This window comes from Pithys albifrons, chromosome 3 (assembly GCF_047495875.1).
Source record: "Pithys albifrons albifrons isolate INPA30051 chromosome 3, PitAlb_v1, whole genome shotgun sequence".
Classification (NCBI taxonomy): Eukaryota; Metazoa; Chordata; class Aves; order Passeriformes; family Thamnophilidae; genus Pithys; species Pithys albifrons.
The window spans coordinates 96,102,972-96,128,206 of NC_092460.1; the positions used below are offsets into that span (position 1 = coordinate 96,102,972).

Sequence of the window (25,235 nt, forward strand, 5' to 3'; positions counted from 1 at the left end):
CCTTCCAAAATCTTTCATACAGTTGTTACTGAAAGTATTGTAGCAGTAACTTTGAAAGGGGTTGGGGAGGGTTATGGTTTCTTCAGTTGCAAGGAATAATTTTTGTAAGATAATTTAGTTTCTTTTATTGTAATGCTTGGAGGCTCCAGGTGGGGCCCTGCTTCCTCTGGAGCATTAAGTGCTGAACAAAGAGGGAGTGAGATGAGAATCTTTGTGCTCTGTATGTTGTGTTGGGAGAGTAAGAGAAAAAAGGCTTCAGCTCAATACAGGTTGTGAGAGCAAGGAAATTCTGGAACAGACGTGGCCAGCTTGGGTAGTAGCTCTGGGAGAGCAGTGGGTTACCTACATAAAGTCTTCCATAGCTACTGCAGGTCTGGAGGATGCTTGGAAAGGAGAACAATGTTGTTTGCAGGTGCCTGGAGGGATTTCATCCCAGCCAGGAGAGATGGGGGGTGACAAGTAGCATCTTGATATTTTACCTGCTAAAATGTGAAGCTTGTCTTAAAATTTGGTTTAGGTCCTGAGGCAGATGCGCAAACTACCTTGGCAGGATGCAGAAGTAAAAGACTATGTTATATGCTGTATGATCAACATCTGGAATGTGAAATATAATAGTATTCACTGTGTAGCCAACCTCTTAGCAGGGTTGGTCCTTTACCAGGAAGATGTCGGAATTCATGTTGTGGATGGAGTGCTAGAGGATATTCGACTAGGAATGGAGGTAAAAACAACCAACACTGGTGCTAAGTCTACTCATCTACTTATGTGGAAAGGAAAACCAAAACAGTCTTGCTTAAAAAAGTGATCTCTGAATTCTGTTTTTCTGTCTGTGTCTACTTCAGTTGTTTGCTTTGTCAAGTTTTATTTCAACTAGTACCTCCCCCCTCCAAAAAAAAATGCCAACAAAACCAAACTAACAAGATTAATAGGACAGTTGTTTTGCCCCCCTTGTCACAGTAAGAACATACAGTTTATTCTTTCACAGTGTAGACAGATTCGTGCAACTTCAAGTTACTTTGGAGACTGGCCATATTTTAATAGATGTTATAATTACAAGAGTTCTCTGGGGGATGAAAAATCATCGTAGATTTAAGATGGAGTATGTGCTAAATGTGTTGAACTTTATAATAAATACTAGTCAACCAGCTGTCATAACTACTTTTTAATGTTTATTTCTCTGTAGTCATAAATAATCATCTTTTATGTTAAGAAATCCTCTCCATTTTTGTATGCCTTTTTAGTTTGTAAAAAAAGTGTCTGCGTGATCCAGTGAATCTTCCTGTCCTTTTCTGCTAAAGGTCAATCAGCCCAAGTTTAACCAGCGGCGGATCAGCAGCGCCAAGTTCTTGGGGGAGCTCTACAATTACCGGATGGTGGAGTCTGCTGTGATCTTTAGAACTCTGTACTCTTTCACATCCTTTGGGGTGAACCCTGATGGCAGTCCCAGCCCCCTGGACCCTCCAGAGCACCTGTTCCGAATCAGACTGGTCTGCACTATCCTCGATACCTGTGGGCAGTACTTCGACAGAGGATCCAGCAAACGAAAGCTTGATTGCTTCCTTGTATACTTCCAGGTATTCCAAATCCTACACAGTTCTGTAGAATTTTTCAGCAAGCTCATGTAGGTCAGTCTGGTGCATGTTTCTCTTGTTCTCAGCACTGTAATTTTTAGAATCCTGTTGGTCTGGCAGCAGTTTTATTTTAAAGTGATGGGTATGTTGAGTTGAACTGTACCAAAATGATCAGGAGGCTCTCAGTGCTCACACTGTGGGTTTGCTCAGCTTGGGGAAGAGAAGATTATTTAGATTGCTGCCCTCAGCTGATGGTTTTTATAGGGAAAGAGGACCCAGATACTTCTCAGGCATGCACAATGAAAGGATGAGAGGTAACAGCAAGGAAAAGTTGTGACTCAGTAGATGTCATGAAGTGGGGAAAAGATTTTATAACAAGAATGTTTAGACACTGGAATGAGTTCCTCAGAAGACAGGGAATTTCAGCCCATGGAATTTATGCTAAAACTGTTTGCATTTAATTTCCTTTTATTTCTGCTTTTCTATATAAATGACACTAAAACAAGGATATTAAAAATTAAAGTGGTGATGACTTATTTCAGACTTTCAGGATCTTCATCCTTTGCCTGTATATGAGATGTAAAATGATGTTTTGATGTACAGTCTGGTCCTATCTTTAAATTAAACTTTTCAGGGAAGAAGCTGGGTATTTTTGTTACACCTTGTAATTTCAGCAAGCCTTCCTTGTGACCATGTCACCTTTTAAGTAAAGATGCTGTTACTCATACTTCATTTTGCAGCACCTTTGTTCTCAGGTTGTAAAGTTCACTTAAGATCAGCACTTATTTTTTACAATCTCACTGTAAGAGGTATGTGCAAATGTGTTATAAAACAAACTGGATAAATCACTTGAAGCTGTTTGCAATCTAAAGACTTTTTGTGATGTTTCAACCCCCCTTCACCCTGTAATATGCCTTTGGGGGAATTAATTTTCTTGAAAATACGTGTGGGAAGGCACTGAAAGCTGCCTGGTTGTTAAGTGCTTGTCTCTCATAGTGAGAATCTACCCTGAGAAGGCACTTTCTTCTGGGTGCTTTTTAGCTCAGTCTTCACACTTCTAACACTACTTATGATAGAAGGAGCATATTCTTAATGTTTGTGATATCCCATGTTATCAGTTTTCAGTGACATCAAAGTATCTGATCGTTGTGTGGAACAGGAGAGTAATGTTGTGAAATCTGCATTTTCTGCTGCACAAACAGGGCTGGGCATTGGAAACTTCATGGGTTAAATAGTTTATAAATGTCAGTGTGCACATAATTGATTGGAATATTTTGTATTCCAGCGGTATGTGTGGTGGAAAAAAAGTCTGGATGTTTGGACAAAAGACCACCCTTTCCCTATAGACATAGACTATATGATCAGTGATACACTGGAACTGCTGAGACCAAAGATAAAGCTCTGCAATTCTCTGGAAGAAGCTGTCAGACAGGTGCAAGACTTGGAACGAGAGTTCTTAATAAAATTAGGTAAGGTAAGAAAGTGTGCAAGGGAAATTAGGTTTTTTTAATAATTCCTGTAGTTCTTAAAATTGACTCTTGTATGATGGTAATACATAACTGTTGTTATTCTCAGGATATGATTGTTTTATTCTCATGATAGGAATATTTTTGCAACTTCTCTGAATTTTTCTAATCACCACAGAGATCATACAGAATCTCCATAACTAAAGTAATTATGTGTTTTAAAAACATTCAATATAAGTACTGTTAATATAATAGTATTTGGAGAGCAGAAGTGTGTGTGTATATTTATTAGTTTATGGAGTCGCATGGTACAAGTGATGAGGAAGAAGATTATTAATCAGAAAAATGCAGAAAGCACGTTCTTAATTTCAGGAGAAAAAGGTTGGGCTGTAGCACAGCCCATGTGATAAAATACTTGTTAGTGAGTATCTAAAACTGTTACCATATTAACCTTCAACCTTTGGTATATACCAGTTCTTCCTAAATACTGGATACTACTCTGCTCATTACTTGTTAATTGGAGTTGTTTTCTAATATTCATATTTGAAAACAGACCTGTTAATGAAAAGCTTTTATATGTAAATTTTACACTTTGGCTGTTAATTAGAGCCTTAATAGCACTTCACCTACTTGGACAAGTTCAGTTTTTTAAGAATAATCCTTTAATTCAGTGGGAGGAATTATGTATAATACCATGTCAAATGTTGCAACTTTTGGTTTAGGAGGATTTATTTTTTTAATATGCTGTTCACTTAATTGACATGCCTTGAAATTCCCTACATAGGAACTGAAATGCAGATCAGAATTTCCTTATGGTGTGATCTCAATTACTGGCTTTCATGCTCTCAAAATGATAACCAAGAAGAAATACACAACTAGCTACATAAACTGTGATGTTTTTTGAAATATCAGCACTTCCTTCCTGCTAGTGATGGAAACTTGTGTTCTCTGAATCCCCATCACTGCAGAGTTGGAGTCAGTGTAGTGAGTGATCAGGGAACGAGCAAGTGTTGGGGAACACCTTACTGTGTTTGGTTTGACAGGAACAAAGCCCTTCAGCAGCACAGCCCCACTGTAAGGAGGGTGTTGTGTCCCCCCGAAGTGTTGCTTTCCTTAATGTTGATGTTAAACATCAGTGTGGGGTGGGTTAGTTCCTGTTCCTCTGTTAGGGCTCTGTGACTGTGGTCTCAGGGCAGTTGTCACCTGCCTTTCTCATCTTTGAAGGTCATGATGACAGGAAGAAGCATTAACTGAAGGAAGGCACGTGCCTGATGTGTTCATTTGCTGTCCACAAAACTGCACAGTAACAGCTGACCTTACGTGCAGTTGGTATAATGCCAAAACAGGCAAACTGCACTGACTCCTTAGTAAATCCCTTCAAAAATTGCTGGCTTGGAAGGCTGGCATCAACATCAGAAGCATGATCAATTCTTAAATGTTTTTTCAGAAAACATTCTGATTGAAATCTGTGTCTGAGACTCAACTGGGCAATGAAACACTGAAAAAAGCTAAGGATTATTTTTCATTCCTGTGGAAATGGTATAGACAAGGGATTAATAAACATCATAATGACATTGAAGGAAACCTTACTGAAAGAAAGCAGATATTTAGGGAAGGTGTGTTTGATACCTTACACACAGAGTAAACTAAAATGTCTTGAGGGGCAGAGTTGGCAAGCAAGTCATGAAGGAAAACTGGGAGATAACTAAAACCACAGTGTGAGAATTGTCAGTCCTGTCTGCAGAGAAAGGGATACTTTGGGAAGAGACTCTGCTCTCCCTAAGGTTTCATATAAACACATTCACGTAGCTTCAAGTGCAGCCTTAGAGCAATAGAAAAGAGCCATAAAGGTTTACTGCAGCCTGAGAAAATTGTTGTTTCAATACTGTCAGTGGGCAGTAGTGGGAAGTACTTGTAGCTGAAACTGCAGGGGCTTGATGTCAGAATTCTGCATTCTGCTGCTGTAGTGAAGCATCTGTAATTTAGTGCTTGTGTTTCAGTGCATGTTTCAGTAAGGTTCACATTTAGTTTGAGGATGTTTTAAAGCAGTTGACACAGTACAGCTTCTTGAGTGCTGTTCTCTGGGAGATTTTAAACATTCTCTGTAATGTTTTCCTCCTTTTCTGGCAAGGAAGTTGTTACCCTCTATGAGTAAGGTAATACTAGAAAATGGTTCATTCAGAAGTTGAATATCATGACCCATGGGAAGTTTTATTGTTTGGTAACAATGGACTTTTGAATCATCTTCCACATATATATAACTTGAGTGGTTATACGTGTTCTAATGTTTTAAGTATTTCTCTTTTTCCAAATTTCAGGAATTGTGAATGACAAAGATTCCAAAGATTCCATTACAGAAGGAGAAAATCTGGAAGAGGATGAAGAGGAGGAGGAAGGCGGAGCAGAGACAGAGGAACAATCTGGAAATGAAAGTGAAGTAAATGAGCCAGAAGAAGAGGTGAACTTAATAATTTATCCTGCTTCATGTAAAAAAAGGATGAGTAATCAAGATCTTTATTGCCCTCCTAAGTCACAGTTAGTGGGTGAAACGTGGGCATGCCCAACGCAGTCAGTACTTGGGGATATTCCCATCCCAGTTTTGTGTATATGGAAAACTGAATAAACAGTGTCTGAGGCTTATTCCAGAGAATTTACAGCAGAAACTTGAGCCTGAAAACTTTGCTCAGGGTATGTGTTGCTTCTCAACAAACAGATGCCTTCAGTTTTTTGGCATAAAAAAACCAGTTTCAGATTCTTTTCTTTATCTGTTGTGGAAGCAAATGTATTGACTAGATGTCAGAGCAGTGAGGTAGGAAAAATAACAGGTGTTCAGAGTATGCCTGTGTAATATGAATAAATAAAAGATTTATGAGGCATAAAAACCTTCCTTGTTTACTGTGCTAATAATATTTTGAATCAAAAGTGGTGGAGCCAATAAAAAAAGACAAGTACATAGAAATTCTAACTTGTCACTATGACACAGCAAAGCTGACGTGATAATGGTGGTGTTAGGAGAAAAGGAGTTCATCAAGGAAATAGGAAACAGTTTTTCTCCAAATGCTTGGGTTGGTTGGTTGGTTTGCTACTAAGCTTTTTTTCAGTCTCTGTCTCTCAGCATTAAAGATCCTGAAGTTTGTCCGAGTTTGTGCTTTTACCCACTAATTAGTGCCATTAGAATCTCAAACAGTTGTGAGATGGGGAAATGACCTCTGGAAATGTTTGCATTTCCCTTCTTTGATCTTCTTCCCAATCCAATCCTCCAACTTGCGGAGTTCCCTCTGAATGGCAGCACAACCATCTGCCGTACTGGCCTCTGCTCTCAGATTTCTGCTGTACATTTTTGAAATTATCAGATAAAGCCCCGTGAGTTCAAACTAAAACATAAAAAAACATAACAAACAGATTTACTAGGACTGGACTGAACTGAGCTGAACAGGTTTGGATGGGGAGAGCATAGGAAAGGTGTGGAACATGGGTAAGAGGAACCAGGTGCAAGTGGTCCTTCTTTTTTTACCATAGTCAGCAGTTATTAATTGAATATTTCAGGAGGGCTCTGACAATGAAGAAGAAGAAGGTGAGGAAGAAGAGGAAGAAAACACGGATTATCTTACAGACTCCAATAAGGAAAATGAAACTGATGAGGAGAACACAGTATGTATTGCAGCTGTGCAGAAGTGAACTGACTTCTGCATCTTTGGTTTTCTCTACTGAGTGTTTTTTGCCAATGCTGTTTATAATATCTGGGGAAATGCAGCAAGGACACTTCCTGTTATTTTTTCAAATACATTTTAGACCTTATTTTCGTGTTTACAAACTTTAGATATTACCTTCTGAAAATACTTATGCTGTCAGCTTTCCTACAACATGTTTTCACAGGACTGAGCACTTTCTCAGGTAGCTAGGCTGGAAAATGTTGCTTAAATAGTGGTTTTGCTATGCCAGGAGTCGTAGCAAACTGATAGGATACAACAAGGTAAACTACTTACAGTCCACACAGAAGGGGAGACAAACCAGGAAGTGCAAAATTCCTAAAATATGGATTTGGGATAGGCAAATTATAACATGTGCGTCTGGTTGAGCATGAATTGCAGCTACATAGTTAGAAAATATGGACATTATAGACCAATGTGTTGGGGTACTAACATCAAACATTTCTGTTGTCATGTTGTGCTTTCTAAATACCGGAAGGGTAGTCTTTGTCTTGAAAATACCATCTAAATTTCTGCAGTTAATGGAAACCTTAGTTAAATAGGTGTGTTGTCACATTTGGATGTCTCCATGCACATCTACACACATATACATATGAGTATGTCAGAATATTGTGAGTGGCCAATAGTTCAGGGAATGGTTTTCAAGAAAATAACCAAGGCTGAAAACTTCTTTCTTGAACAGTTTTGGGGTTTTTATCCCTTTTGATTATGTATGATACAGAAACAATAAGGATATTTTCCCACTAATTTCTAGACTGAGTATTCATAGTTCTGAAACTAATGTAATGGAAGGTGTTTTCCCATTGCAACAGGAAGTAATGATTAAAGGAGGAGGACTGAAGCATGTCCCTTGTGCAGAGGATGAAGACTTCATTCAGGCATTGGATAAAATGATGCTGGAAAATCTCCAGGTAGAAATAGTTGTTTTCTTAATTTGATGTCCAATTAGCTGTAGTTTGTTTTTCTTTAAATAAGTGATTAATGTTTAGCTTGCCTTAATGAAGGACAGGGATATTTTTTTTCCTTTGTAATGTCCTTTTCTCTGCAGCTGACATATCTGGATAAGTGGCTTTTAGTAAAATAGCTGAAAATAGCTGTTAATTGTATTGTTTGCCCAGTGAATGTACAGCAGGCTGCCATGTGTGTTACTGAATGAATAATAACTGCAGCAGATACTATGCAATGCTTCTGACTTTATCCAAGGTTTTAATGTGCTTTGTGGATTTTAGTATGTTTAAAATGCAGATATATTTAAATTTACATAACCTTTTAATCCCCCTTTTTTTAAGTCGCATCTGGTAAATATTTGGATATAGCAAGCCCTGTATAACGAATACATTAATGAAGATACACCCAAAAGATCTTGAATGTGTCAGAATATCAGCATTTATGGACTTTGCTTTTCTTTGATAGCAACGAAGTGGTGAGTCTGTTAAAGTCCATCAGCTGGATGTTGCTATTCCTCTGCACCTCAAAAGTCAACTCAAGAAGGGTCCCCCCCTTGGGGGTGGGGAGGGAGAGTCGGAGTCTGCAGACACGATGCCCTTTGTCATGTTAACACGGAAAGGCAACAAACAGCAGGTAAGAGTTTACAGAAGGTGTAGACATTGTTTAAGTAAATAAATATAATCCTCTCACTCTTTTGAAAGTCACACTTTTACTTTTGAAGTCACAGAATATTTTTTTCTTCATAGAATCGATTGGGTTGGAAAAGACCTCCAAGATCATCAAGTCCAACCCTTGGTCCAACTCCAGTCCCTTTACCAGATCATGGCACTCAGTGCCACGGCCAATCTCAGTTTAAAAACCTCCAGGGATGGAGAATCCATCCCCTCTCTGGACAGCCCATTCCAATGCCTGATTACTCTCTCTGGAAAGAATTTTTTTCTGCTCTGCAACTTCAATTTCCCCTGGCAGAGCTTGAGCCCGTGCCCCCTTGTCCTATTGCTGAGTGCCTGGGAGAAGAGACCAACCCCCACCTGGCTAGAACTTCCCTTCATCTTTTCCTCTGAATAGGATACAGATGATTTTGATAAATAGAAAATACCATATGTATCTTGGAATTCTTAGTTTTTAATAGAAATTATATAGAAGAATTTTAGGGTTATATTATACCATTACTAATGATATTTGGTGATTACACCAGTAGGAGATTGTTATGTCTTACCTGTATTTTAAGTATAGTTAAAGATGAAGGGTTGTAGTTGGTGAACTGCCAGTAAACATTTAAAGAATAGGAAAAAAGAAAGGAATATTCCCAAATCTTCAAGACTCTACAAGTTTTTCTGAAAACACCTTCAGGTTCAAATCAAGATACATGGTATTTTCCAAATTCCATTTCCAACGTAACTGCCACTTGGTTGAATTTGTTCAACTTGCAAAAAAACCCAAACCAGTCATTATCTCTGAAGACATTTTTAGGGGACTATTCCACAATGCACCAAGTCTCTTAGAGGAACTTAAATGGAAATGGTGTTGATAAAACAAATAAACCCCTTGGTTCATGAGCCAGGCTGTGTGTTTGTCTTGGCCCTTTTCTCCAGTGTGAATTTTCCTATCTCAGCAAATGGATCACATACAAATCAGTACCTGGCACATTCCACATGCATTTCTTCTCATGGTTTAGGTCTTTTAAAGAAACTTTTTCATTTTGGTTGTATAATTTGATGATGGAAATGAGTGACTGAGTTTAGGTGGAAAGCAAAACCAATGCATTGCTTCATTCTGTGCATCTGGGCCTTTCAAGTGTTCAGATCAATGTCATTACTGGGCTTTTGTTACCTGAATTGTGACAGCAGTTTGATAGTTGAGATGTATAAACCTGAAGTAGAGTCTTTCTTCCTTCATGAAAAACACCTCAAAAATCCTTGTAAAAAGTGGTTACTCTTTTTTTCTAGAACTTGAATGTTGTATATCAAGTTCTACAGAAGTTTTGAGTGGGAGATTTTTAGCTTTTGTCATTGGTTTGAGAAGGGATTTACGAGAACTCCTTTTGCGAAAAAATAGTGTTTAGCTTTTTCAGGATAGTTTACTAGGAGTATGTGTACCTACAAAGAAGTTTGGGATCTTAGTATTCCATATGAGGGGAAAATATTGCTGGCATGTGGCTTAAAAAGAAAGCAGAACTTGTTCAGGATTTTTCCCTGCTCCTCCCCCAATATTTGGTTTTGGGAGTAGGTTCTTCCTGCCAAAACTCGTCTCAGTGTTTCTAGAAATGTAGAAAACAGTTGCTTTACAGACTACCTCAGCTCCTGAGTTAATGAAAGGCTTCTTTGTCCATAGTTTTGTATTCAGAAAAAAATGTGTCTTAGCAGTCAGTTTTAATAGAAAAATAAGCAGGAAAGAAGAGGTGGAGTTGAAAAGAAAATAATTATTCTGTCTTATGGTACTTCATTTGAAATCTGCGTGAGCATAATATGTGCAGATTTTTAAGTGATGGATGCACAGTTCACTGAAAGATAGAGCTGTAAACTTTCAGCTTTTTAAAAAACAGTCAGAAGAAGTTTGCAGGACCCTGGGAGGCTGTGAGTAACTTCATCTGCACAGTTGAGGTCCAGGTGCCACATACTCAGTTCATGTGTCAGGATCAGCCAGATTTTAGTGCAACTCTGGAAACCAGTTTCTTGAAGCGACACAAGAACCACTGATTGGTGTTTACCAGTTGCAGACAACCTGAATTCATGGTCAGTGCAGCCTGAGAGGGACAAGGGCACCATATTTTATCTTCAAAACTTAAAAAACTGGTAGCAGTAGAACCCAGCATGGTTATTTGAAATTACACTTTGGCATTGTGATTTATTCCTAAGCCATGAGAGAGCAGGGGGAAATAACGTTGTCATTGTAAGGGATTAGAGCTGAGCTCTGCCTAATACCATTTGGTTGTTTCTGAAACCATCCAGGAAGTTTTGTGCCAGGTGTGAACTGAAGTGAGATTTAGACTGTAAAAAGAAAGTCACCTCATATGAAGAAATCTGGTTAACACCCAAGACAAAAGATTTCCTTTTGTTTGAAAGATTTTGAGCAAGGCTTCCTAAAAGATTGATAATATTCATGGAATGGTCAAGTGTCCTTGCATGTGAAATTCTTTATCTTGTTTATATCTTTATCTCATGATCTTCTTACAACATCTGTAATCTAGTCTTCTCATTAATCATTTTTGATCTTCCTTCAGTTTGCCATCTTCTAAGGGAAATCCTGTCCTGCCCCACCTCACAGATTTTACAAGAGGTTTTTGATACACCTCTTTCCTCACTGTGTGCAAATTGGAAGTGTTTCAGTTGCTCACTAATCATCACATCCTGTAGTAATTGTCATCAGAGACTTGATTTCAGGTGGCAGCTGATTGCCTTGAGATAGTGAGTCAGTGATGTTTTGATAATTACCAGGCTCTGGTTTTTCTGTATCTGCTTCTCTCTTTTGCACCCTTCTATAGTTCAGTTTTCTTGTTTCTACTTTAAACATCCTGTCTGAAAACACTAATCCCATTAAGCTGAGAATCCACAGAACAGAGAAGGTATAAAGGACATACTAAAATGGATGAGGAGCTTAATGGTGAAGTCAAGGAATGATTTTTATCTTGAAATGCTGCTAATGGATTAGTTATTTGTGTAGTTCCCTGCTCTCTGGGAACGGCCTGCTCAGCAATAAGTAACTAAGGCCTCCTTTGCTCATGGAATTTCAACTTCCAATTCTATTCTTGCTGCACACCTTAGTAACAAATTTGTATTCAATATAACATGCTGTTACTCTCCCTCCCACCCTCAAAAAATCATTTTGCCTGTTTTTTCTCATCTTAATACATCTTGTAGTTGGTAAGGTTTAGGGTTTCACTGTACCCAGGTTTTTCTCAGGTCTTTGCAAGAGTTTGTCTTCTCAGTTTCAAACAGTTTATTTTCACATGCTGCATCCGAGTACTTGGAGTCTTCTCACACTGATGGCTTTGCTGCTGGTGGGGCACTGCTGTGTGAGGTGCCCTGAGATTGCTCGGAGTTACTGCATTAAGTACTAACCACAGGCAAGAAGGATTTGGGCTTTACTCTAAACCTTCTCTGCAGAGGTTTTGATAATTTGTCTCTTGTCTCTGCAGCTTTTGACAGTGTAACAGAAAAGAACACTTAGGAATTTGCTTCTGTTTCTGTGGAAATAGATCTCCCATGACGAGAACAAACAGCAGGATTCGGAGTAGTTCGTGGAATATTGAGAGTGATTATCCCTAAATGCATTTCCCTTCTTATAGCACAGAAGTATTTCCTTCTAATGGATATGCAGTTGAAAGAGAGAGTAAAATTTTGATAAATAAGTTTGCCAACTTTAGCATTAGGGATTTTCTGAGAACTGTTGTTTCAGTTGCAGATAAGATTATGAATCATTTCTCTGTTTGGGCACAATTGTAAAAAAAACAAAATCTGTGGAATTAACAATTTGGGTCTGGAGAAAAGAAAACACATTCCTTACAACCATCTGAAAAATCTTATCTGGATTTCCAGAGAGAGGGTACTTGTGTAGGAGTGCCAGGCTTACCTGATGTACCTTATGGCAGATCAGAGAAGGTGTATCTTCGCCTGTGGAGGAGGAGGAGGAGATTAAATTTGACACCACAGTTGTCTCCAGACTAATCAGAAGCACTGGGGAGCCAGAATTATTTGGAAAAGTACTGGCCAAGGAATGTGGGAGGATATCTGAAATGCTTGGGAACATCTCATCACAATAGTAGTAGGAATTCTGCTTGGGTGCCTTGGTCTCTGGCAGGGAGAGCCCTGGGGAGGGGGATGCATCTCCGAGCCAGCTGTGGTGCTTTGTCTCAGGCCAGGGTGATTCTCTGGGGGCATTTTGTCTGGTATGAGGGTAAGAAGTGAAGCTCTGCCTTCCTGGGGAAAGGCAGTCAGCTTTGCTCCCATGGATACTCTGTCTAAGAGTTTGTGGCTCAGCCTTCATGTCTGTTTTCTGTGTCTTGAGGAGGTCTGAATGCCTTCCATTTTCTCCTGCTGCTTTATGTGAAGGAGAGCTTAAAAACAAACCAACAAACAACACACTTGGCAGTAGAATCTTCTAAGAAGTACCTCATCACAGTAACTGCAATAACTGTAACCTTTCTGTGTTTTGGATGGGTTTGTGGTGTGGTTTTCCCTGCTGTGTATTTACAAACTTCCTTTCATTTGCAGTTTAAGATCTTAAATGTGCCGATGTCTTCCCAACTTGCGGCAAACCATTGGAACCAGCAGCAAGCGGAGCAGGAGGAGAGGATGAGGATGAAAAAGCTCACTTTGGATATCAATGAACGGCAAGAACAAGAGGACTACCAGGGTAAGAAAATCAGCATGGATTTAATTTTCATTTTCAGGGAAACCTTTGTGGATCTGCAGCAAATATTACTTATGGTGATTAGCAGCTGAGGTTGTGAATATTGATTTGCAGCAATTAGGAAGACCTGTATTTTGGTTTCAGGCATTCCTTGTTTACTCCCTGGTCTTTGTATTGAAGTTTTTATAGCTCTTCCACAAAAGGGAGTTTTCAAGTGGGTCTCAAACTTAATGATTTTCATTAATTTTGGGAAAGGGTTAGAACCAAGATTGTTTCTTTAAAAAGAAGATAACACAAAATTAATCTGATGTCGGCTGCATGACCTTTGAGTTGAATACAAGATGAATTAATTCTGTGCAACCTAAACTCTGCTTTTAAGGTATTAATAAGTATTTTACATATTAATAGTATTTAGACTCCATTAGTCTTGCTGAGACTTGCAAATACTGAGGTGACCTTCACCTGACAAATGCAAACTGTCACCTCAGCTTCATGTTGTAAAAGTTCTAAGAGTCCTCAAATCTGGAGCATCAGAATTTATTAACAAAGTGAAGGTTTCATACAAATTACATGATCTGATTTGTTTTTTGAAGATCAGCAAGTCAGGCATTTTGGAACCTGGACAGGTTGAAGTAAACAGTTAATATAGGAGGTTGTACAAGTCCCTAAACTGGTGCACCTGATGTATTTAGTTGTTGGGTGGTTTGTTTGGGGTTGGTTTTATTTCAGATTCAGCTTCCCTTGGCTTGTTCAGATAGTAACCAAAGCCAGACCAGTAAAATTGGTGTTCAGCTCTTAATGCTGGTGTTTCCATGGAATATCTGCAAAGTTCTTACTCTGTTTTTTTGTAAAGATGTTGCAGTCTGGTGGCAATCACAGCATAAGTAGTTAATTAGCAGGAAATCTCATTGAAGGTATTTAGTGAAAGGTCATTGTTCATCAAGAAATGGGAAATAATTAAATTAAAGCAGCTCTGCCTGTACAAGCACTGTGGAATCCAGCACTCCTTGCAGAACTTTGATAGTACCAGAACTAAAGCTGTAATTGTAAAAAGGAGTATCTTCCAAAGGGAGTGTCTGCAGAGCTCTGAAATGGTAATGTAATATATTCTTAGTGTTAAACACGGTCATGAGCTTAAAAATTGCTTTTCTGAGACCTGCTGCTCCTATAAAGCCCACTTATCAAAATGGAAGAGAAAGAGTAGACTCCAGAATGATACATTTAACTACTTTTCTCAGACTTTTTTGTGGGTTTTTCCTCATGAGATACTTCTGATAATTTTACTGGTCAAGGTGTTTAGGTTTTATGCCCTGTTGTATGACTTGGTTGATATCTTTAAAGTGAATCTGTTTAATCGGGGATTTTATTGGGAGCAGTGGTGCTTCTTATCGAAAAAAGGAACACATTGTTTCATTTCTGTTGGACAAAATCAGACAACTGGTACCAACTGATAACCAGTAATAGACAATTTTCTTTATCATTTTCTCATAGATTTTCTAGGTGTTAAAGCATAGGAGGAAAACCAACATAGAAGAAAAAAGTTTTCCATAACCTGGGTAATACACAGAGTAAAACCAAACTAAAAAGGACTTTTAAATCGGGTTAAATTAAACAGGCCAAATTACATTCCTCTTTGAATTACTTTTTATTTAGATTTTGAGCAGAAGATTGTTACTTTTGAAGAGTCAGCTTGTCTGTAACAAGTTGGTAGTTACCCCTTGAAAGAAAGAGTTGGGTTTAAATTTCTGTTTCAAGCTTTGAAGTTACCAAGGGAGGAAGAAATCTCCATTTCTGGAAGAATGCCTCAGGGTTGTCCCAGTGTGTGCCATACACTGCTGTTTTTCATCTGCACAGGGTAACTAATAGATGGAGATCACCACTGCACTTGAGAGTAGTATCAGATAATGATTTAATGCTTCAGCAAAGTTTATTATATTGCAAACATTTTCTTGTTGAAAGGAATATTAGGAACTGAGTGGCTCTCTAGTTTAGACTGGTACTTTTCTGTGTAGATTATTTTTTTCCTCACTAAAACCAAAGAGATTTGGTGATGTGCCTGCAGTCTGGATAACACACTGTGCTTCCCTGCCATCTCTGCCTTCTGTTCCCTATGACTGACCTTCCCAGTTACTGAGTCCTACAAACCCTGATAATTCCCTTCACCTGCCTGTGGAGAACAGAGGAGACAGACACGCATGTGCTTGCTCATTCATTGCTTCCAGCACCTGTCTGCCAGTGTACCCTCGCCTCCTCTGATTTCCTTCCTGAGTCTCCTCATTACCCTGGAGATCTCTCCTGGCACACAGGATTGTTCGGGAGGAGCCATTTCCTGATGTTTACAAACATGGACTGCCAGTGTTTCTTTGCCTTGGCCAGGTGTTGAAGAGGAGTGTGCAGAGCATACAAGGGCTGCTGCTGACTGTTGACACCAATATTGTGTATTAAATCAGTCACATTTTCCCAGTTTCTCGGAGATTAGGTGGATAACTTACTAAAGCTTCCCCTGCATTCCATAAATAGAGAACCTGGTCAGTCTCTAGTTGTGCCCTGTGTGAGCCACGGAGAGCAGTGGAAGTGTGTGTGTGTGTGTGTGTGTGTGTGTGTAGCAGATGATGGAGGTGTGTCTGCAACGAGATTACCAGAGATTAGAGAACCAGACAGAGCAGACTTTCAAATATAATCTGTTTAACAGCTTATTCCACTTTTCCCCTTCATTTATCCCATCTGGCTGTTTGCTGAGTAATGTAGATCCTTACACAGGTGGACTGTCAGGAATACTTTCCATTAGATGCACCAACATATGGGCTGGGGTTACGTGGTGGTTCCTGTGATGTATTTGTAATTATATTGGCTACTTGATAGCCATTAATTTAGCCTGGTAGAGAGACACTTTTTATCATTTAGAAAAGTGAAATGAAATTTTAAAAATTAAGTTTTACTAAATCCCCAAATTCACTACTACTCTGGTTTAAGCTGCCCACAAGTTGGGTGTGCAGGGCTGAACTGGGTGGTGTAGGCTGCTCTCTGCACACACCGAGCTCTTCCACCTGAGGATAAAGTGAAAAGCTCCATCCATGGGACAGCTGGTGCAATGTAGGTCAGCTGAGTCACCTTCTTCAGGTGCCAGGATCCAATTATGCCAAGCTTAGACTTAAATACCTGACTTGAAGTGCCTAATTTTAGGACAGGTTTCTTGCTGAGTCTTTAATTGGTAGCAGCATTGTCCAGTTGTTACTATTTCAGGGAGATTTAGTGCTGAGGCCCCTCATGCTGCTGAGTCTCTGTCCCTGATCATCGATGGAGAAAGTGGTGGCTGATGTGTTTAGAAAGAAAAGGTCACAGGCCCTTTCTGAAGCACCTGTGATGAAAATCATTGCTGGCAGTTCCTTCTGTAGGAACACCTGGAAATGCAGGTTCATGTTGTGGGGTGGTTTGGGTTTGTCAAAGCCATCAATGCACTTTTAGTAACTTCTTTTAATTCTCTATTGTGGAATAACTTGAGGAGTGTTAACTCTATAGCAAAGTGTAAGTAAAGTCTGTTTTACTGTATGTCAGTGAAATGTGCCTGTCAATTCCTCTGTAAAAAAATGCACAGAAAATGTGTTTAATCTCCTTGTGTCTGCAATTACAGAAATGCTGCAGTCCCTGGCACAGCGTCCGGCTCCAGCCAACACTAACCGGGAACGGCGGCCTCGTTACCAGCATCCGAAGGGAGCACCTAATGCTGATCTAATCTTTAAAACCGGTGGGAGGTAGGACAATCTTCCTTTAAATGTGGTAATTCTGGTTCTAGGCAAGTAATTACCTTCATAATTGCAGCAGATAATGATCTGTGTAGTGCGAGTGGTTCCATTCTGAAGCATTCTCTTCAAAAACTGAGCAGTGTTTTGTGCTTCCAGCACAGTGTCTCTGAATACCTCCATGACAGAGTTTTGGAAGCCAGAGGATTGTTTTTCAGTTGTCAGATGACTGATAGAATCTGAGCCTGCTTTTGTAGAGGAAAAGATGCAAGTCTGCTTTCTTGGAGAGAGAGTATTTTTGAGTATCCAGAGAAATTCCCATTATGCTCCTGCTGTTTGGGACATTTGACAGCTGTTCCTCTGTGTCTGATGCCCTGAAAGGGAAGTAAATACAGTAAAGGTGGAGAGGGGGGAGGAGAACATCCAATTTATGGTGTTCAAGAGCATACCAAAACCAATATTAACATGAAAAAGTCATTCCAAATTGCCTAATGGTTGTTCTGAGGCTTTAATATATCTCAGAGTGTCTTTTCTCACTTGTAGTCAGCTTGCAAATAAACCATTAAATTAACCCTGCAGCACAAATTTGAATAGACAGAGTTTCAGGTGAAACACAGACTTGCTTTCATGTTTCTCCTTTCTTGCCAAGTTCATTTTGAAGGTGAATGGATGGGAGCAACAACTGGGAAGGGACAGTTGACCTGCTAATGGTTCTGTCTCTGTAAACTGCAAATAAGTTAATGTAATGTGTCGATCCTGAGTTACAGTAGCATTGCCAGCTTCATGGTACTTGTTTACTGTCATTTTATAGTGTCCTGATAATCACTGTGATTGCAGTGACTCAGTGACTGCACTGAGACCCCACTCAGATACTGCTTGTACAAAAATACCCCATTTTCCAAGAGATTGCAATTTAAAAGAAATGATTTTTAAAAAACGAACCAGATGTAACTTAATAAAATGAGCAGTGCTTTCCATTTACTTTTTTTCATATCACTGTGGCCTAATGCTGTTCTAGAAATAGTCTGTTCAGTTACACTGAATTGTCACAACACTTGCAGATATTTCATAAATAACTGTGCAGTCTTCTTTCAGTCATCTTTCCCAAATGCCTTGAACCTGCACGAGGTTATTCTTTAAGTACAGCTGCCAGACCAGTAGATGTGATATTTGCAGATTTCTTTTAAATGCAGTTCTTTAGAAAACTTTTTATTTTCAGGTGTTCTGGGGAAAATATAATTCAGGACTTCTCTGTGAAGTAGGTCAGACATTGTCCAGCCAATGGTTTGAGTAGTGTTTGCTTGTTCAAATAGCTGTGCCATGTGTGCTTCCAGGTCTGAGGTAGTTTTGTATTGTGTAATTAATTCACTCTTTGTACCTTGTAATCCATGAGCTCCTTAGAACAGAGACCAGGACGTTTGTTTTAGTCTGTGGATTTTATTTGCTGTGTACTGCAGTGCTCTGCCTTGCAGTCATGCCTCAATTGAGCCATCTCAGCCTGCAGGAAGGGAATGTTACTTTTCTTAACTCCAGCTGAAAGGTATTAAGCAGAGATTTATTTACTGGAGACTCTGTCTCCACCAGTGGCTTCCCACTGGCATAGATTGTCGCTGATATTTCAGGGTTTCTGAACTGTGGGATATGTTGAAGGTTGTGTGTTGCCTGGTGCACTGCAGTCTGTGCCCAGACTACCCTCACATTTTAGTTGTTTTAATGGATTCTGAGGACACCAGAGTATCTTGCTGATAGCAAATGGGAACTGAGCTGTTGTTTTTGGTGCCTGTTTGGGGCAGGTTTCCATTCCTGCATGGCAGAAGCACCGTGTGTAACACAGGTGTTACCACTCCCATAAATTCGCTGTGCTCTGTTGCTGTGTCTTTGTATCTGAAGACCATGATATGTTATTGTCTTGCAATAGTAACTCAAACTGATAGGAAACCGTAATTTGTTGCTTTCTTTAAAGAGTGCAACTTTTTATTTTAAATTTCCTGAGATGAGGGATAATCTGAGCAAGTAAATCTGGTTGATTGTGCTGTGAAGTACAACCTGACCGGTTCTGATAGCCGAGGTAGGGACGAGCCTTTCTTGCCTTTCAGGTAGTGTTGGAAGTAGAGAAATCAATTAGTTGTGTTTACCTTTGCTTTTGTGTTGCTAAACATGACCTAAGCACCGTGTTTCTAACACCTTTTCGAAAGTTAAGTCTTAATCTGTCTATTGGAACAGTTGATTTTAGGAATTAATTGAGATCTTCCAAGTTTTTGACCTTGAACAGCTGCATCTCACTAAGGAACTAGCCCTATATATTTATATATTTAGCCCTATATATTTAAAAAAACTAAAAGCAAAACAAGAGAAATCTTTTCACAGTGTTTACTTTGTCATCTGTTAATGTCCTTTTTCTGTATTGAAGTGAATTCAATGAGATTTATAGGCTTTGTTAGATTTCTTACTATTTGTTCTGTGCAGAGGGCTGGATCAAAAATCAGAGTTTACTTCTGTTTGTGTGGAATTGCCTGCTTGTATTGCCTCAGGTTTTGAGACCTGCTAATCCTGTAAGGTGGAGATTCTTTATGGGACTTGTACATTTAAGGCTGACTGGCCTTGAGATAATTTACTGTGACTCCATTAAAAGTAGGATTCTTTGATTTGCTTCAGCAGTGCAGGGAAGGCAGCAATTTTCTCTCTTCCCTCCAGTTCTGTAGCAGTTGTGTGTTGAGAGAGGAATTTGGCTCTAAGGCCATTAAACTGGTACCTTCAGGAGACACAAAGTTTACTAAAGTAATTTTTTTTGGTGACGGGATTATAATGAAAATAGACTTACAGTTATGAGAAGCCTCTCATTTTTTTTAAAAAGGTGGTTTTCTTTTGTTTAAAGAGGATTGAGGTCCACTAGATGGCTTGGTTTTAAAGTGAAATGCAAATAACCACATTATATAAAATCTATTTAAAAACATTGATTACCAAGAAAGAAAAAAGAATTAGTGAGAAATTTGACTATAGGGAAACAGGCCTTACCAAGGAGTTTTATCTTGTTAAATCCCTCCTTATTAAAAGCAGTAACTTTAAAACTCACATTGCTTTGAAAGTGTAGTAAAGGGAGGCCTGCCTGTGTCCAGAGTCCCTCTGGGATCCAGGTATAAGCTGGGAAACTAAATGATACTCAAGTTAAGTGGTGACTTTAGGTCTCCTGTTTGCATCTGACTCTTATTTCTCTTTAACCTTTTTAATAAAGAAAAATGAAGCATAATGGTAATAACAGGATGCTGGGATTTTGTTAGCTAAATATTCCCATCATAGGATATTGCATTAATGCTGAAAAATCTGAGCATGGATAATAAGGAAAAATGCACTTTTAACATAATTTCCTGTTTCAGTCACTGGACAAACACCCTTCCTACGTCACCTCACATGTGGCTGATGCTCTGACCAAACCGTATAACAAAGCTTTGAGTTCAGTTCTCACTGAGATGAGCCTTTTAAGCACAGCCCAGAAATTCCAACCCACCTTTCCAGCTGTTTATGGAACAGAAGTCCAGGGTAGGGATATGGGAGTGGGGGCTTGGCTCCAAACCTGCAGCTGCTTCTGGTGGACTGCCCTGGAACTGAAGGAACAGGAGTAAGAAAGGCCTCAGGTGTTTGCCTGGGCAAGATGGTGCTCCTTGGGCTCTGCAGATGTCAGTGTGAGTGTGACCCAGACAGCAGAGGTGGAGAGAGACCTGATCACACCTGCATTTTGGAGGGAAAGGAAGGCAAAATTTTATTTATTAGCCATATTCATTTATAAAGAGTCTGTGTTTAAAAAAGCTCGTTCAATATAAATAGTAACAACATCCAAAGAAAACTCCCTGCAGTCTTGTGGCCCTCTGGAAACTGAATACCAGTCCCTAAAACACCTTCCAGCTCCCAGCCCACCCTGCACATTGTGACTTTGATTTGACTTTGTCAGAGCATTTTATTTTTGGTGAGCAAATAAGAGTATAAAGTAACTTGCGCAAATGAAGTTTCTCTTACTTAGGTGAGTCCAGCTTTGTGGGTTATTTGAATTTGTAATGTTCACAGTATGGAAGTCTATAATTCAGATTTGTTAGGGAATTACATGGACACCTTGGTATTTTTTATTTCATGTTCCTGGTTTTGGTTAATGTGATTAGGGCAGAGAGAACACAGAGCATCAAAGTTGAGATTAGTCATGAAAAGCAAAGTAGCGAGTTGGGAGAGGAGGTGTTTGGAGAAAGAAGTTTGTGAAGGAATTATGAAGAAATACAGTGCTGCAGAAATGCACAGAGCTTTGGGATTGGAGGGCACGAGAGGATTAGGGAGAAGTGTGAAATCTGACTTCAAAGGTCTCACATCTTAAGAAAAAGATGATTGTTGTGATCTGTGATGTCAGCAACACACAGAAAGGACTTGATATCCGTGTTCTCCTGGGCACTTCTCAGTTTAAATTACAGTATCTTGCTGACTTAGCTCTCCCAGTTTGATCTGTGTAATGGATTTGGGATTATTTCACAGCCTGTACTATGGTGTGATATCTCTGTATGTTTTCACAGGTTCCAGTTTCTGCTCCAACCACGGTCAGGTTCAGGTGGTTGGTTCTGTGTGTTTCTCTGCCATAGAGTATGTGGGCAGTGTTGGTGCTCAGCAGTGGCATGAGAAGCTGACTGTGTGATTTTTATACAAATTGATAACTGTGTCAGTCGCAGGAAGGGGAGTGGGAGGAGGAGAGATTGGAAAAAACTGATTCATTTTACACCTAGAGCTCAGGATGGTTTTAATTAGAAGTGCATTCTGAGTTTCACCTTGCCAAACACAGGTTTGGATCGAGTTTGCCAGTTCAGACAGAAGTGTGAAATACCTGGTTTGGGAAAAACTACTACTGAGATTTTTGGCAGCAGCACCTTGCTGTGATCACTGCAACACTGCTCTGCCACCAGCGTGTCCTGGCAGCTGCTGGTTGGGGGGAGAGGCATTTGTACAAAATCAGGTGGTGCAGCCTCTCCCAGCCCGTCTCCTTCCCATCAAGCAGCAGAATTATTTTTTTAGGGGAAATGGAGAGGTAAAGGCATAATCCTGCAGTCCAGTGATGTCTGAAGTGTCTTTTCCGTTGTAACATTCTTCAAGTGAGATCTCAAGTCTACTAAAAATACCAAATTAATTAAAGTTCTTTCATTAAAAACACGTAGCCAGTGTTCGTGATACTGTGTACCACAAAGATTTGGAATGTTACATTATGTAACACTAAAAGGTACTTAAAACCAAGTACCAGAAGCAATACTGCAGTGAGTTCTGGTGAGGCATCAGCTCAGGACTGCTGGCAAAAACACACAAATAAACACTTGGTATCAAAGCAAAGCAGCTGATGCAAATACAGGATTAGGATGAAAGCCTTATTTGGTACAGGAAATGCAGAAGTTGCTCTGTCCAGTTAAGATACTTGTAAGATTTTCAATAAAAACCAGGTTTAAATGAAATGACTGTTCAACAAATGCTGGAAATTTATGCACTGATGTAAAGAAACATGAATGGTTGTGTTTACATGGTAAAAGATCTGTGTGTGTAGCCCTGGAGATTTCTTGCAATTGTAAATATTTTACTTTGTTGTGTATTATTAATTTTAATTTGCAGTCTAGAAACCAGCTGAAGACCAGCCCAGATACAGTAACTGGCAGTTGTTCTTAAGAGAACTAAATGTGATTTCTTGTATGCAGAGATGTGTTTCATGAACGAGGAATGATGAAAGATTTTAATATAATTGCTGACTCTAAAAAGGTTCTAACCAATTATTTGTCTGTGAAAAGTCCTCTGTAACTTTTCTGAAGTACTTCTACTTGTTAAGAAACTTCACAGAGACATGAAAACTCTTTCAAGTAACTTGTTTTTCCCCAAATTCACAGCTCAGCTTCAGTAGTTCACCGTCTCATTGTAGGGGATAAGGTGCAGATTATCTACTGTCTTTTGGCTGATGTGGCCTTTTGAAATGTTTGTGCAGAAAACAGAAATCCACAGGCTTATGTTGGAGGGTGAAGGGATGTCAGAGTGACTGGCAGGTGCTCTGGGTGCCCGCTGACCCGCAGGGTTCTGGTGCTCTCCCGCTGAACTGTTCCCTCTCTCCTCTTCCCGCAGGAGACGTTGATCCAGCAGCCGGTGTCATTTCATTAGGTCCTGTATCTCTGGTGTTGTGGAGTCCTCCAGCGATTAAACGAGAGCAGTGGACACATCTCAGCATGTCAGTCTAGAGCGTTCAGCAAACCTGGGACAGGCTGGGGCCGTGGGGCAGAAAGAGCAGCCTCCCCTCTCCCCCCCCACCCCCCCAAAAAGCTTTTTGTTATGGGAACCGCGTTGAGGGTTAATCTCCTGGGAGCAGAAGTCAGTGAACGAGGTGGTGAATTGAGCAGCTCGCTAAAAGCACAGACCAGCCTGAAGGTCAGACGGATGGCACTGGAACGGGAAAGGTCTTTGGCAGCTCCGTGGGCAGGAAAACAAAGCTCTGACCTCGCCGCAAGTTACGTTATCTCCGACTGGAGCACTGGGTGTTGGAAGGATGTTCCTTGGGGGCTGCAGATCTACAGTAAGAACACGTAGAGCAAACGCCAGAATCCAAAAGGAATCCCTGACAAGTAGGATAACTTACCAAACACTCCTCAGTGAGGATGTTCTTGGTTAAGGAAGAGCCTTTTGCTGCCAGCTGTGTGAGAAAGGGGGAGGGGAGGGGTGAAAACTGAAGAGCCAAGGAGGTAAAATGTCTCTTAGGGTTTAAAATAGAAAGTGAAGTTGATGAACACGGGGTGTTGACTCGTACTGCTTGGAACAGCCTGACACCAGCCTAAGGACAGGGATATAGTTGAGCCCATTGTATGTATCATTGAAAACCAAAACGTGCCAGTCAGCATAACAGGAGGATGTCAAGGAGTGGATCCAAATACCTTGTTGATCTTCATGGGTTGATAAGCCTCTGTGTCTATTGAAACAAACAAAAAAAGTTTAAAAAAAATTTAAGTCTGGAAGCAAGTAGAATTTTTATTTTTTTTTCTAAATAGAAATGAGGTTTATTGGTCTGTTTCTGACAATCTGTTATTTATTAGCATAGGGTTTTGTTTGCTTTCAGGTAGAGGTAGTTCATTGAGTTAAGGAGCTCATCTGTATGTTACTACTAATTCTTTTTTCTAGCTGTTTTAAAATCCTTTTTACCACTGGTTTTGGTTTCTGCATGTAGGAAGAGAGACTTGTAAAATTGTAACATTTCATACAGAAATGCCGCCCGATCTTCACCAGCTTCAGAAATCTGACCTTTGCCAATGCTGCAATAAAGTGTTGTAATTTAGAGTTGTGTCTGTCTCGTGGCATTCACTTTGTCCTTTGGAAATGATGTTTTGGAGGGTTTGTGGTCTGTCATGGGCTCCTGTTCAGACAGGAATTCCAGATCTTTGATTCAAATCTTATGTGATTCTTTTTGTATCTTTTTTTTATCACGTGAAATTCATGGGTATGTTTTTTAATCACATCTGTAACTCTGAGCTCCTCCAGGAATGTCTCCTACAGCAGTATGACCATATCCACTGGTCAAATCCAATTTCTACTTCCCCACTGAAAAATGCCTACCAATTCCTAATAGCAAATTAAGCATCTACTTGTGGTTCAAACTAAAGTCAACTTCCTTTTCTGAATGTGCTGCTTAGTTTCAAAAGCATTTAATTTATCCAGATTGAAGAATTCATAACGTTAAAACATTAGCCCTCTTCTGTATGTGTCAGTCCAATACCTCGGATGGAACTGGGGTAAGTGGAAATATCTTTATAGAATTATTTGCTAAAAATGATTTGTGGTCATCTGGGGATTTCCTTGACTTCAGACTGAAATCAAAAATCAATCCAGTGAAACCTTTTGAACTTTAATTTTAAAATTAATTATTCTCTAATGTTATGCTGAAGAAAAGCTTCAGAGATCATTGTGAGTGAAACAATCAGGGTTGAATGTTGGGGGCCAAACTTTTTAGCAGGGCCCATTGCAATAGAGTAAGGAGTGATGGTTTAAACTAACAGGGGGTCGATTTATATTAGATACAAGGAAGAAATTTTTCACAACGAGGGTGATGAAACACTGGCACAGGTTTCCCAGAGAGGTGGTGGATGCCCCATCTCTGGAAACATTCAAGGTTTCAACCTGATGTAGTTGAAGATGTTCCTGCTCATGGCAGAGGAGTTAAACTGGGTGACATTTAGAGGTCCCTTCCAACCCAAACCATTCTATGATATACAAAAAAAAAAATTGAATTGCATCCTGTTTATCCTTTGCCTTCCCATTTGCCAGCTCCACACCCTTATGGTGGGGCTGGATGCTGCCCTGTTCCACCACCTGATCCGCATGCAGGTTCTTGCTGTAGGGATTGCCTGACTCCCTCTCGTGTTATTAGAATCCTTTGTCTTCCTTTCAAGAGTATTTAATTAAAAT

The 25,235-nt window shown here is 39.7% G+C and overlaps 1 protein-coding gene across 5 annotated transcripts in view; it reads left to right on the forward strand.

Moving 5' to 3' along the window:
* UPF2 (UPF2 regulator of nonsense mediated mRNA decay) overlaps positions 1-24,110 on the forward strand; it is a 60,230-nt gene extending 36,120 nt beyond the window's left edge. For 4 of the 5 annotated variants that reach the window (XM_071552812.1, XM_071552815.1, XM_071552813.1 and 1 more), the window contains exons 13-22: positions 518-721; positions 1,299-1,574; positions 2,857-3,040; positions 5,356-5,495; positions 6,584-6,688; positions 7,560-7,658; positions 8,161-8,328; positions 12,909-13,050; positions 16,679-16,799; positions 22,911-24,110. In XM_071552812.1, coding sequence (XP_071408913.1) covers positions 518-721; positions 1,299-1,574; positions 2,857-3,040; positions 5,356-5,495; positions 6,584-6,688; positions 7,560-7,658; positions 8,161-8,328; positions 12,909-13,050; positions 16,679-16,799; positions 22,911-22,920 — 1,449 coding nt within the window. In that variant the 3' untranslated portion in view covers positions 22,921-24,110. Of the gene's footprint in view, positions 1-517; positions 722-1,298; positions 1,575-2,856; positions 3,041-5,355; positions 5,496-6,583; positions 6,689-7,559; positions 7,659-8,160; positions 8,329-12,908; positions 13,051-16,678; positions 16,804-22,910 lie in introns of those variants that run through there. The other variant, XM_071552817.1, reaches the window with a different exon arrangement.
* The last annotated feature ends 1,125 nt before the right edge of the window (positions 24,111-25,235 follow it).